Source organism: Colias eurytheme, chromosome 7 (assembly GCF_061535395.1).
Source record: "Colias eurytheme isolate Ceu_HAF_F1 chromosome 7, ilColEury1 Martin Lab GWU primary, whole genome shotgun sequence".
Classification (NCBI taxonomy): Eukaryota; Metazoa; Arthropoda; class Insecta; order Lepidoptera; family Pieridae; genus Colias; species Colias eurytheme.
Window position 1 is genome coordinate 9,507,209 of NC_142986.1, and position 14,345 is coordinate 9,521,553.

Genomic DNA, 14,345 nt, shown 5'->3' on the forward strand with positions numbered 1-14,345 from the left:
ACAATAACAATCATAATTTCTTCAAGCCTACCGAAAATAATAACTGTTTATTCTTTCAATGCTTTTAGTTACTAATAATAATAATAACAGCTAAAGAGTAATGAAACAAAACATAAAGCAGGCTATTCATCACAAAACAGTAGCTAAATAGTCCATCATGCGCAGTACAAGAATCAATTTACCGAAATAGTAAATTGATCAGTTATATCCGATGGTTATTACTTCGCATGGAGAATTGGACGGATATTAGTAATTGTACACGCCCACGGAGCGTCATGGTTGTACAATATTCGTAGATTATAGGCCATGTGTCATAGGAACGATAGAAAACTAGCGTAGAAACCTTATCAAATAAACATTTACGGTATAGGTATCTGTCTGCTACTAACAATCACATCTCAGCTTAACATCAGGCGAGATTGTGGTCAAGCGCTTCCCTACTACCAATAAAAAAAACGTTCATGTTCGTGCTATCACAAATATTATAATAACATACAGGACTCTACCCACTACGTATCATACTATGACCGTAATAAATAAATAAATAAATATTTCAGGACAATTTTCACACATGGCACGATCTGATCCCATACTAAGCTTTCGCTTGTGTTATGGAAACCAGATGGCTGATAAACATACAAATATAATTTTAAATAAATACTTTATACAGGGTGTCCCAAAAAGTAGTGATATACTGAAGCTGGGAGGTAGAGGACTTAGAGGGCTATCCGAATCACCCCCATGTGTGTTATGCGATTTTTCGTATTTTCGGAGTTATTACATTTTTTTCAATTTTTCATCTATCGCCGAGTACGATGAGATTTTTATTTATGGTGACGTGAATTATTGCGCTAGATGCTTGATTTTTTTTGTGTGCTAAGCTGAAAGATAGGCCAATTCAGTATGGTAACATTTACTATCGTTAGATCTTCGAATGGAATAAAAAAAAGAATTAAATGCCAAGAAAGATAAAATTACCCAGTATGTTCATAACTTCAAGGGCCCATAAAAAAATAAAATCACATAAAAAAGGTTTTCCATTTGGCTTTTAAAAACTTGCTCTATCGATCAGGTAGCTACCCTAAAAATTTCATTTTATTATTCTGAAGGCTTCAATCGAAAAATTGAAATCTAAATGTGGTAAGTGCAAAATTTTTATTAACATGATGATTATTAAAACCAATAAATAGGTGTTTAAAAATGAATTTTTTTTAAATAGCCCCGCTGTTGCTCAATGCAAGTGCGACATCACCGTAAAAAGTTGTCTTTTTAATGTCTGAATGCTCTTTTATCATTTTTAATGGTTTCTTCTGCTACTATGAATTTCCGGGTTATTTCGTCCCAATTGTGGCAGTCTCTCGTCTTTGTAGTATCCCCACGGAAAAAATTCAATAGGGTTTACGTCCGGAGACCGTGGAGGCCAGGCTAAAGGGCAAAAATACCCTGAAAGATGGATTGGTCGTTGCAGCCTGCGCATGCGCCGGTGACGCCTGCTTTAAAGCCTGGCCTCCACGGTCCCTCGACCTAAACCCCATTGATTTGTTTCAATGGGGATACTAAAAAGACCTCGGCTACTTGAGAGAATGCCCCAATTTGGACGAAATAACCCGGAAATTCATAGTAGCAGAAGAAACCATTAAAAATGATAAAAAAGCATTCAGACATTTAAAAGACAACTTTTTACGGTGATGTCGCACTTGCATTGAGCAACAGCGGGGCTATTTAAAAAAAAATCATTTTTAAACACCTATTTATTGGTTTTAATAATCATCATGTTAATAAAAATTTTGCACTTACCACATTTAGATTTCAATTTTTCGATTGAAGCCTTCAGAATAATAAAATGAAATTTTTAGGGTAGCTACCTGATCGATAGAGCAAGTTTTTAAAAGCCAAATGGAAAACCTTTTTTATGTGATTTTATTTTTTTATGGGCCCTTGAAGTTATGAACATACTGGGTAATTTTATCTTTCTTGGCATTTAATTCTTTTTTTTATTCCATTCGAAGATCTAACGATAGTAAATGTTACCATACTGAATTGGCCTATCTTTCAGCTTAGCACACAAAAAAAAATCAAGCATCTAGCGCAATAATTCACGTCACCATAAAATATAAAAATCTCATCGTACTCGGCGATAGATGAAAAATTGAAAAAAATGTAATAACTCCGAAAATACGAAAAATCGCATAACACACATGGGGGTGATTCGGATAGCCCTCTAAGTCCTCTACCTCCCAGCTTCAGTATATCACTACTTTTTGGGACACCCTGTATAGATAATTAACACCCAGACACAGAGAAAACATCTAGGTATGTTCATCACACAAATATTTGCCCCGGGTGGGAATCGAACCCACGACCTCTGGCTTGGAAGGTACTACCAACCAAGCCAACCGGTCAATCTGAATAGGAATTTGTAAGGATCGGAAAGCAAATAAAGCGTATTAATTAAGAATCAAAGCATGTATGGACAATTGTTGACGCTCCGTGCATGCCGCGTGACGGTATCTACCACAGTTGACAGATATATACTACGTACATATGTATATTGTGGTATCTACAGATCAATGACGGAACCATCTAGTGGACAAGAGTGGACATAGTCCATACTTTACAAGACAAATATTATAAATTTATAAAGAATAGAAAAAATTCGATCACGAGGCGGGACTCGAACCCGCATCCTTTCGCGCCATTCCGGGGCGGATGCCTGACCAACTCAGCCACTCGTGACCCGCCAGAGCAATCGAATTTATTCTATTCTTTCAGTTTTATGTGTCTGGAGGGACACACCGCGAATTTTTTCTATTCTTTATAAATTTATATTTATAAAGCATTTGAATGCCATAAAACCAAAAATATAAATTCAAGACAAATATTTTTTTTTTGCCTGACACCTTCAGATCGGTCATTGTATGATGTTATAATTGGTATAGACATAGTCCTTTAAATATAAATTATATGGCTAATGCTCTACTTTTTTGGCTCCGACGTTGCCTACGACAACGCTACGAATCAAGAACGACTGTACTTGGGATCGTTACTTTATATCTTTGTTCTAGCGGGCCACATAGCTGATTACATATTTACGGTTAAATAAAATCAATGTACCTAATAGCTCTACTCTACTAGGTGTCACAGAATTATATACTTAGGTGCCCATACTTTTAAATCGTCGTTTGAATGACTTAAGTAGTATATTATGTGCTTAAACACAGAAGGCTGCAAATCTAGTTTTATAAACACAGAATTAAATGAAGCTTTTACTTCTGAAATTTGCCTTCTACCAAGAAAAGACTGAAAAACAGTAGACAATCAAGATTTATAGCAATTGTATATTAAAAACTTGCACTTGCATTTAATAAAACGTTACAGAGTTGTATACTTTATAGACAAGAAATATATAGTAATAAGGTGTTAGTGCACGCGATTAAATAGATACAATCTATAAAGGGGCGCTAATCCTAAGAAAACAACCCCCTGTTTATTACACAGTAAGCAAGCTAGTAGCCGCTAAGTTAATGTTAAGTTAGGGTGACCATTATTCACAATTACCATGTATTGCTAATACATATGATACTTTAACTTGGTTTTTATATTGGCCAGTGTCCCAAACAACTTGTTCAATAACCTTATTATGTCAGTTGATATAGTGTAGATATGAATTATAAGTCGATAATCATTATTTTATATAGAAAAACTAAACCGCCTTAAAATGGTCAGAACTGGACAAAATGTTAATGGGACGAACCAGAAAACACTACCATTAAATAAACAAAGAATCATCAAAAACGGTTCAACCAGTCGAAATTAATTATTTCTACCTTTTAGTCTATCGTAGACTCTACTCTAAGTGTGGGAAAAAATCTTAAAATATGTCCTCCATAACATAAATCCATGGTCAACCTGTGTTGTAATACATTTTTACGAATACGCGTTAAATTTATGGACTTACTAAGCAGTTAATAACCGTCCACAGAACTATCGTAGATAAATATTATGCGTTTAATGGTTTCACTTTGCATTGACCCCTAATATTATATTAAAGTACTTACGAGGTATATTTAATTGAGTACCTACCTTAGGAGATATACAAACCCCTTTGTAGAGTTGAATATATAATATATAGCAATATGTACTAGATTTTTTTTGTTAAGAATGGTTATAGGTTTTGAGTGGTTGAACTATAGAATTGAAATAATAACCTATGAGTAGGTATGTTAAACTTACATAATACAATATGTTGCATTCACCTTGTGTCGTGATTACTCCCGCTATAAACTTCCAAATAAAAAAACTTAAAGTTCCTTATTATTCTAGGTTTTTAGTGTTAGAATAGAGCAAAGCAACTAGCAAATTTTTTTGACTGAATAGTAGAAATAATATTGTAATACTGTGACAGTAGCGGCCGACGCGTAGTCCAGAATCGACTTTTTGCATGAAATTAAAATTGATTCAAGTATTAAAAGCCTGTCATGTTAAAAAATACTTTGGTAATAAGAATCCGAGTATTGGTAACCATTCATAAGAATTTCCTTAAAAATTATGTTAAAAACTCTGGAATAAACAATATCTTTAGGTATCAACAATAAAATTTATGCATTTTTCTATCTGCATTTCTAAGCAAGCAAGCAAATCCTAATTTTTCGTAAGTATTTTATTTAAAAATGCGCCAACATTATATATGTACTTGCATTACACTCGGCTCACCAAGTTTGTACCAATTAGCTGCGAAATGTTCCCTTCCTCTGTTATGTGCTCAAGTTAGGAGCGATAGCAAATACATATATTTAAAACTAAGTGTACCGCGCGGTTTCACCCGCATTGCTCCGCTCCTGTTTGTTTTAGCGTGATGATATATAGCCTATAGCCTTCCTCGATAAATGGGCTATCTAACATCGAAATAATTTTTCAAATCGGACCAGTAGTTCCTGAGATAAGCGCGTTCAAACAAACAAACTCTTTAGCTTTATATATTAGTATCGATTAACGTTTCGCCTGCAGATTCATCCGCTTTGTCTATGACATATACTAATAGGTACGTTCTTCGAGAATTTCTCAATGTATTAAAAAACACATCAATATCCGTTGCGTTGTTTGAAAATAAATCTTTTTGACAGGGCAGCAAATTGTTTCTTTGGAATTTCAATTATTCTTTAAAGCAAACTAAATCGTAAAATGTAAATGTTTTAAAAGCTCTGGAAATATACACGTGAGATCATTATTCTAACAACGACAAATAGGTACATACCACTATTTACTGCAAGGCAAATTAATTTAATAATTACCTGAACTGATGATTACTAGAGCTCTTGTAAAATGTATTGTAAATGATAACGTCTCTATAAGACTAAGGCATCTTTATGAAGGTATTTTATAATTTTCACACTGTTGTTTTTTCAACCTGTAGTGTACTTCAACGTCTGTGTATTAACAACATTGTAATTATCAATTGTCAACATATTGCAATTTAATCGATTTTACAATATCCAAAAACAAATATTTGTTATATACTTCACTTATTTGTTATCGTAATAGTTGTTATTTTTAATTATATTGTAACTTGGTTTTTAATGGATCGATCAATAATGGTGCAGTGTAAACAATGCATTTGTAAATAAATGATCTGACAAACATTAAATTAGCAAATAAACGTCTGTAATTGCAGATTAACCATAAAGATATAGCTGGGATTAAAATTAATATGCATTAACAAATTCCTTATTTACATATTTTAATTTCTAGTTTTTATAACCAAAAAAGAAGATGAACTAATATTTATTTAAGGGTTCTTCTGATAAAAACACACACAATAATTAAAAATAAAGTAGGTTCCAAATGTAAATCTAAGTAGAAGTGTGTATCTTAATCGCTCTTGCTCCTTATTTGGACGTCAAAATGAAGGCAATGTGCTCTCATGTAGGTGTATCACGAAATTCTGTGAATTGTCACTAAAAGAAATTATTTAATAAAGCTTAGGAAATTGCCATTTAGCTGTAACACTTTAATGCTAGTTTAGTTGCTGTTTAATTGGATTAAAACGCCGGTTTTCTAACTTAATAGCTTTTAGCTATAATTCCATAGCTTAGGTGATGTAGAGTTGATTTTTATTTATAAACTTATGTTAAGACCCGAAACGTAATTATTTGTAAATAAAATTATTTATTTTGTCTACTTTATATGTAAGCAGCATCATCATTTCTGGTGACCATTTTGTCGGCATCTAATAAGGTAAAATAACATGTAGCTTGAGTAAATATAGGAATGCTTATGATATGAGATACTAATTCATCTTCATTCTTTATATTATTGCTCCACCGCAGACAATGGTGCGTAATATGAGATCAATTGTGGTCAAATGTATAAGTAATATGAAAATAAACTAGAAATCAAGATAACATAATTTATTTTAATTTACATAAATCTAGCAAGATTCGGCTTCTAAAAGGCTTACTTGCAGACGTAGGTTACGTATTAAATAACTAATTACAAATCTGTGACATAGGCAAATGAAAAAGGTTAATTTCTATTTGTATCTAGATACCTACTATAATAGCACACAGGTACATAGATTACGTAAATTATCTTATCTATAAATTATGCCGCATCAACTTTTTAAATAATAAACCAAAATATTAATTAATACATATGTTATCAAATTTAATGTATTTGTAAACAAGCAATCTGAATACATTACAATAACAATAATCGTTTATTCGCAACATGTGCGCGCCATTTTCCTGAAACATTTGCACGGCTGTAACGCGCTTCCGGTCCAACATAGATTATTAAAACTATTACAACAGATAGGTACTTCACTATTTTACTAAATTATAACTTTATTTCTTGTTAATTTCAATAATTACATAGTGTATATCGTTAAAGAATGTAGGGCTGGGTATGGGAATTATTTAATAATTGAATATTTTTATCGTTATTCTGGAAGATTTTATTTAAATAATAACAAGAATCTGAAAACCTTGCAACAGTGTCACCTCTCGTAGTTCGTTGACAAAACTATTATTATCCATGAATGAATCAATACTACAATTGCCTCTCATATCTATTATACGTATGTGTGCGTACTCTTTGACCGGCGCGGACGCATTATAAAGAAGTATAAGGTCGCATTACTCAGCCCATCCGATCGGTCAGTTAGCCGCGAACGCGCGAGTCGTCAATTTCGTTAGCGCGCGAATTTCCACAGATAAAACAAAAACATGTTGTTTTACTTTTTCACAGCTGTGTTACTGTCCAGTGCACACGCCAAGTTTTATAAAGATTGCGGTGAGTAAAAATTTTTATATCTACAATTATTTATTTAAATTGGCATTATTGATAAATTGCTCCAAAATATTAACTGCTAACTGCAGTAGGAATGATTTCAGTGCTGTGAGTCATTTAACAATGTTTAAATTGGCCTAATGCGTATTTATGCAAGATATATCTTTTGTATTACCTTTTATAATCAAATAATTCATAATTCAAGCAAAAAATATGTATGTATGATTATCTACACCAATTAAAAAGTATTCGATAAATAAGTAGATTTAATTTTAGGTTCAATGTCCCTAAAAATAATACAAATGGGAGATAACAAAAATATAATAATAACATATGCAATGTTTGTGTTTATTATTTAAGCTGTATCTGAATGGGTGTCGCCAAGAAGTTTATATCTAATACACTGGAGATTGCACTATGACCATTAACTTGTAACAAAAAAACATACAGGCGTCATTCAACGTCATGGTCCGGGAGCCAGCAGCAGATTTTATGACCAAGTTCCTCTCAAGCGGTAATTAGTAAAATGCATCAAAGTATAGTATTATGAAGCCTCGTGAACGTCAGCTGGAGCTCGGTTGGGGGGAAGAGCGGTTGTAGCCTCCCGTATCAGCTGACGGTTTTTCCACCAAGATACAGCCAGCTGACATATATATTTATCCACAGTTACATATAAGCTATCATCAGGTAAATTTTTGATTGAGAGGAAATAACGGAAAATAAATTTTTCTTTAAATTTAACTTTCATGTTCGAGACACCAGCTGACGTATAATACACCATGTTGTAACCAGCTGACTATTTTTTTTCGTTGAGATATTGGGTTAGCTACAATTTGACAAATTTTTAGCTGAGAGGAAATGAATGAATGAATGTATTTTTTTTCCTATGTGCGTGGGAGGCACCCCCCCAACCGAGCGCCAGCTGACGTTCACGAGGCTTTATAATACTATACTCTCATGCGTCTGACGAATTATCTCTTGAGAGGAAATAGTTAACCAAACCATCATATTTTCTTGTTCATACTGAAATCTCCAGTGTATTAGATATAAGCTTCTTGGGTGTCGCACATACACTCTGTTGTAAATTGTAGAGTGCGGAGAGCAGAATATTCTTTTGTTTTCCTTATTTCTTATGCACCTATGCCTTTTTTTATGGGATGTTCTGTATGGGTAGAAAGCCATTGCAATCATAAAACGTGCATGCAAGTAATAATCTGGAAATAGAATGTGGGATTGGTTCTTTGCGAATTGCAAGCTTATATGTAATTACCTATGAAAAATTTGTTTTGCAAACTAAAAAGTTAAAAACCTATAATTTATTGTATCTTAAATGATTTTAAGTTCTGGGTGCAGATTCTTTTAGTCTATGGAATTTGAAATACGCATATCTAACAACAAATATCTACGAACCTAAAAAATAGAAAAATAGAAAAATAAATTCAAATAAAGTTTGTCATAATTGCACTGTCATTCTGCGTACGCAACGCTACAATGGGAAACTATTTTATTTTATTACCCTTAGATTACAAAATAAAAGACAGATGGAGCGATGCCGAACTAAACCGAATGATTTATCGTCATTTCCATAAAGCTATGTGTGCTGTCATTTCGCCGTTGCACTGTACGAACACGGTGCTTCTGTGTGCGTGTTATGTTACCAGATAATGAAAAATTTCCCAAATTTTTGCCCGACTACGGAAGAAAGAGGGTTATGTTTTTCGAGTGTAGGTATGTATGTATAATATTTCTTTGACACGCCCTGCAGTATAAACTGTTGGATCGATTTTGGGTTGTGACTTGTGAGGTGTCATTGCAATCATCTGAATTATGAAGGTAGCTGTGGTGGTAGTGACGTAGGCTACATAAATTATTAGCAGTCATGTTTTAATTTTTATTTTAATATAAATTAAGGTTTTTGATATTATTTTATAATATTGTAAAAATTATTTTGTTACATAAAGCACCTATCTACTAAAGTTAAACATGGACAAAATAATTTTATTCAATTTTTATTAAATAAATTACATTAAATTTATTAAATAAATTACATTAAAAAAAGTTTTTATTTTTCAAAACATATGAATGCGAATAGCGGTAGTTTTTAGTCGAGAATGCGGGACATTTTATTTTCATCATATCCATCATGGAGTTCACATGAATTAAATCGCAAGCGAAAACGACGCTTTTTATAAAAGTAACAAAAAAATGTATAATGCTTTTTAAAATAATCTAATAATGACCATGAACTTTTATTGCACTATACAAATAATCACATTCACGATCGAAAAATCCAACAGCACTACCCCAAATATCTTTTAACCATTTTACCCCTAAAAATGGCAAATTCATTTTCAAAATACTGGCAGCACACGTTGAAGTTTTGAATTCCTTCGTATTTGTAAAATTATTAATTGTATACAAAATTAAATAAGCCAAATAATCTACAGAAAATCTGTAAAACGATGTTTTATCTTTTTGTTTGTTTTCGGGAACAAGTTTTACAGCGTTTTAATATCACAAGACAGCATTTTTTTACTAAAATATCAAACCCCTTTTGACGTATTGCATGACACTAGAATCGCTATAGCACTAGCGGAGGAACGTATTCGTTTTTGATTTCGTATTTTCTTTGACAAGGGCGATGAATGATTGACATGCTCCATCTGTATTTTATTTTGTAATCTAAGTTATTACCCATGTGTTTGTTCCTAAAATTTTATTTCCTAACAATAATATAATTTGTCGCGCTTCATAGTTCATTGTTTGCATAGAATTGTTTGCCAAATTGACCTTTATCTTTCGTTTCACCATAGATAATATTATAATACTATACGTTCCGCTACATATCGGAAGCGTAATCACTGGTCATTGTTGTTGTATTGATTAATTTATAAAATAAAATTGGGTTACATACTCTTGAATAAAACTTTTATTGTTACTTCGTCTCTTTTTTGTTTTTTAGGTTTTAGTAAAAAGTATGAGGGTATTTAATGTTGACTACCTACCTACAAGCGTATTCCTAATAGTTATGTAATTTAAAATTTGTAATCAAAATTAAATAATATGTATTATGTACTTAGATATCAATTTACTAGCTTTTCATCTCTCGGTAAGTGAGCTGCAATAATCTGCAGTACATTATAAGTACGCTTTTCCTATTCCAATATCGAAGAAGCCGAAAAATATTAATTTTAAATCTACTAACTAATAACTAATTATTTAAAATTAACTAATTAAAGGTTACTAGAACATGAGTAAAGAAATACTTAGTTAAGTATATAAATTCCTGCATTTCAGTGTTAATCATTTCGTAATATAACACGTAGGTAAAATATATCGTAAGACACATTGTTATAATTCTTTCACGCACGTGGCAATGGACATTTGAATCTTTGTTATAACACACTATCTTTTGTTATCGGAATTAAAAAAGATTATCAATTTAGTGATAAAAGAATAGATATTATAATGAGGCTTTGTTTTAACTTTTAATAATATAGTCAAAGGTTTCGGAAGAATAGAGAAATGGAAATGCAAATAGAAACATAAAAAATTTACAAGTCGAATTGAGGGCCTCCTTTTTCTAATTCGTTTAAAAATTACCTACATATGAATAAAATTATCAAACATTCTCTTCAAATACTAGTAGGTAGATAGACTACTCATATATTATTATAGTCAAAATAATCAATAACAATTTCTTTAGATCGTCTTTATTAATTGATCTCTACACAATTATTATTTTATTTAAATAAACGAGATAATCTAATAATATTATTTAAATAATATGTCCTGTAACACAAAAATGGTGTCTACTAAAAGCTCATCAGCTGATTCTTAAATCTTAAAAGAAATTTTTGAGATGAACTTTTAAAGAAAATTCATCTATCTATAAGATAATTCTACTTTCAACAATAAATAAAGTAAACTGAATTAATTCAAAAAACGATTAATGTAGATAATAATTAACTCTTTGATGGTGTATTATTAATGAAAGCTATGAATAGCAAATTATTCTAAAAAGGAGGCGCGAAAATGTATAAAAGAATATCCGCGTAAAACGGTATTGTAATAACGTTCAAAAACCAATTTCGATCTTAATTCCGATTATTTTTATGACAATTACAAGTCGTTTCATTTTTCGTGAAATTTAATATTTTATTTACTATACATTACATATTTAACATTATATTATCTGATATCTTCTTTAGCTATTATTTCTATCCGACTTTTCCAAAGCATTTTCTTCAGTCAATGGTAAAACAAAGTTTATCCATGTAATTTCTACGTCTTAGTTCTATTCCAAATGATATTTCTTTGTTTATTTATTTAATACTCTTTTTAGAACAACTAGGTAAATGTTATTATTATTAATACGAATGAATTTATTCGTTTCTATGTGTGAGAAACACCAAACAATTTTTAAATAAAATTAAAATAAAATCGTATCAACCCTCATAAGATAATACCAAAACCCTCATAAGATAATACCTATCTAATAACCCACACATTTATTAATATTAAGGCCATTTTCTTTTTAGGATCAAAGCTAGCTACAGTCCAGGATGTGGGCATCACGGGATGCGCCCCGGACGCGAAGGAGTGCGTGCTCAAGAGGAACACCAATGCAACTATATCTATTGACTTTACACCTAGTAAGTAATACATAATAATAAGTACTACAGTACACAACAAATAATATCTGTGTATCTAATATCTATTAGCATAGCATTTATATTTTACTAATAGAAATCTATACAGGTATATTAATATTTTTAAGCTATTGCATAGCTTCTATCGCGGGCCTTGAGCGCGGGGACCGAATCAAAAAATTCCGTAACGAAAAGACCTCACGCTCCCCACTCCGACGGACACGGAAGGTGTGACTTGAAGGCATGCTATGCAATAGCTTTACCGCGGCCACAGACTAATAATAATATACTACGTATACAACGCGGCAGTCCCCGAGTGCCACACGTCTTTTTTTTATTATACATAGGTATATTGTTGTGCTGAAGAGTTTGTTAAGTAGAACGCGTCAATCCCGGGAAATAGATGGTTCAATTTGATTGTTTTTGTATTAGATATATCGAGAAGTACCTACTGCAGAATCACACTATGTATGACCGATAGCAATGCAATTTTCAAAGCGAGCAAAAATAGAGCAAAGTTGAATGGGTCAGCCAGTTTACTGTTTATAAGCAATAATTAAATTACTATAGAATAGCATAATCGTGTCATTCTAATATAGATTCGATGTTGATATGTTTAAACATAAACCAGCAAACTTATTCGACCGAATTTCTTAATTTTAAATAACTTCATTTTTTGGGGTTTATTTTTTAAACCGGGATCCATTTTAACAATTTAATCATTTATTCAATTTTAACATGTTTTTACAACTTCCTTTGATCTGCCTTTTCAGATATGGACGTGAAAGCCATCGACACAGTGGTGCACGGCGTCATCATGAATCTGCCCGTGCCATTCCCCATGCCCAATCCGGATGCCTGCAAAGATGAGGGCCTAACCTGCCCCATAAAGGTATAAACAATATACATATTTAATGACAGTATAGTCTTATATGTATATCGTAATATGTAAATTTCGCATTACTGAAAATTTACATATCAGAATTTACAATAAAAGTAAGTCGTGAACTAACTTTTCCTAAATATTATTAGTGTCATGACTTGAAATAAAAACAAAATTATGAACTCTACCTCGTACTTACAGGGACAAATAATCAAACGAAAACATTGTAACCAACATTACAGTTTTAAACCAGTGCTTAATTAAAGGGCTTCTTCACTTTAGACACGTAAATATTAAACACGTAACTAGGTATTTCTAGTAGATAGTTTACTTATATCAATTGAAACTATTTTGGGCCAGCGCTATTTATATAAAACATCATTATACATTATTGGCTATAAAACTGAGCAATATTAGCCCATTAAAAAAGTTATAACGATAATAATTTCATTTAAGTTTCCCGTTTTCCCCCTTTGATAGCTACACAAGTACCTATTACAAATAAGTTCTCACTACAGTCTTTTTTACTAATACTAGTTTGTCTTTCTTTCATGTCGTAACGGAGCTACTTTGCCTCTGCCTTTCGGACGAAGTCGCTAGCTACTTTTACTTATATTCTTACTAGCTTTCCGCCGGCCGCGGCGGCTCCGTCCGCGGTTTCAAAGAAAAACTAGCATAGTTCCCGTTCCCGTGGAATTTCCGGGATAAAACCTATCCTATGTTACTCGTGGATAATGTAGCTTTCGAATGGTGAAAGAATTTTTAAAATCGGTCCAGTAGTTTATGAGCCTATTCATTACAATCAAACAAAGTTTTCCTCTTTATAATATTAGTGTAGATAAGTGAGGGTGTCATAGAAGTACAAATTATCGTTTATAAGCAAATTGTTTTTTTTTTTTTCAGAGCGGTGAAAAGCAGGCGTACAGGGCAACGCTGCCAGTATTGAAATCATACCCAAAAGTCAAAGTTGATGTCAAATGGGAATTGAAAAGCGACGAAGGAGATTTAGTCTGCATCATGATACCCGCTAAAATCAATTAAATATTATCTTTTTAGAGGTTATTTTATTATCTGTAAACTGTTTGAGAATCACAATTTAATTATACGTAAATTCTTAAATTAAGTTACCATTGAAAGCTTCTTAATAATTGTTATCTGCTTACTACCATTCTTGTTTTAGTTTTCATAGTGTTACAATAATAATATAACATAATATTCCCTAAGCTAGCAACATCGGCAGTTTTTAAGTGGATTTTTTATTGAGGCAATATTTTATATATGTGTTATAATATATTACAAAAAGGTTTTATAAAATAGGTATATAATTAAAGGTGTAAGCAAGAAGTTTTATGGTTAACATTTAAAAGTCTTGCCTTAATTTCACCAAAGTTGTACAATACTTTATGAATAGTTTGAATAAAATTTAATTATTTAATTATTGTTGTTTCTTTTACCCCTATGTCCCTCCCTTAGATCTACTGTTATTATTTAAGCTTATGATTAGTATATTTAAACTGACTACC

General features: G+C 31.9%; 1 protein-coding gene across 1 annotated transcript; it reads left to right on the forward strand.

The window, feature by feature from the left end:
* Positions 1-7,127: 7,127 nt before the first annotated feature.
* On the forward strand, positions 7,128-14,258 carry LOC149907276 (ecdysteroid-regulated 16 kDa protein-like). The gene is made up of 4 exons (XM_090103768.1): positions 7,128-7,290; positions 11,829-11,942; positions 12,713-12,831; positions 13,726-14,258. Exons 1-4 carry the CDS (start codon positions 7,224-7,226, stop codon positions 13,861-13,863), a joined length of 438 nt encoding a protein of 145 aa, XP_089959894.1. The 5' UTR covers positions 7,128-7,223; the 3' UTR covers positions 13,864-14,258.
* Positions 14,259-14,345: the final 87 nt, after the last annotated feature.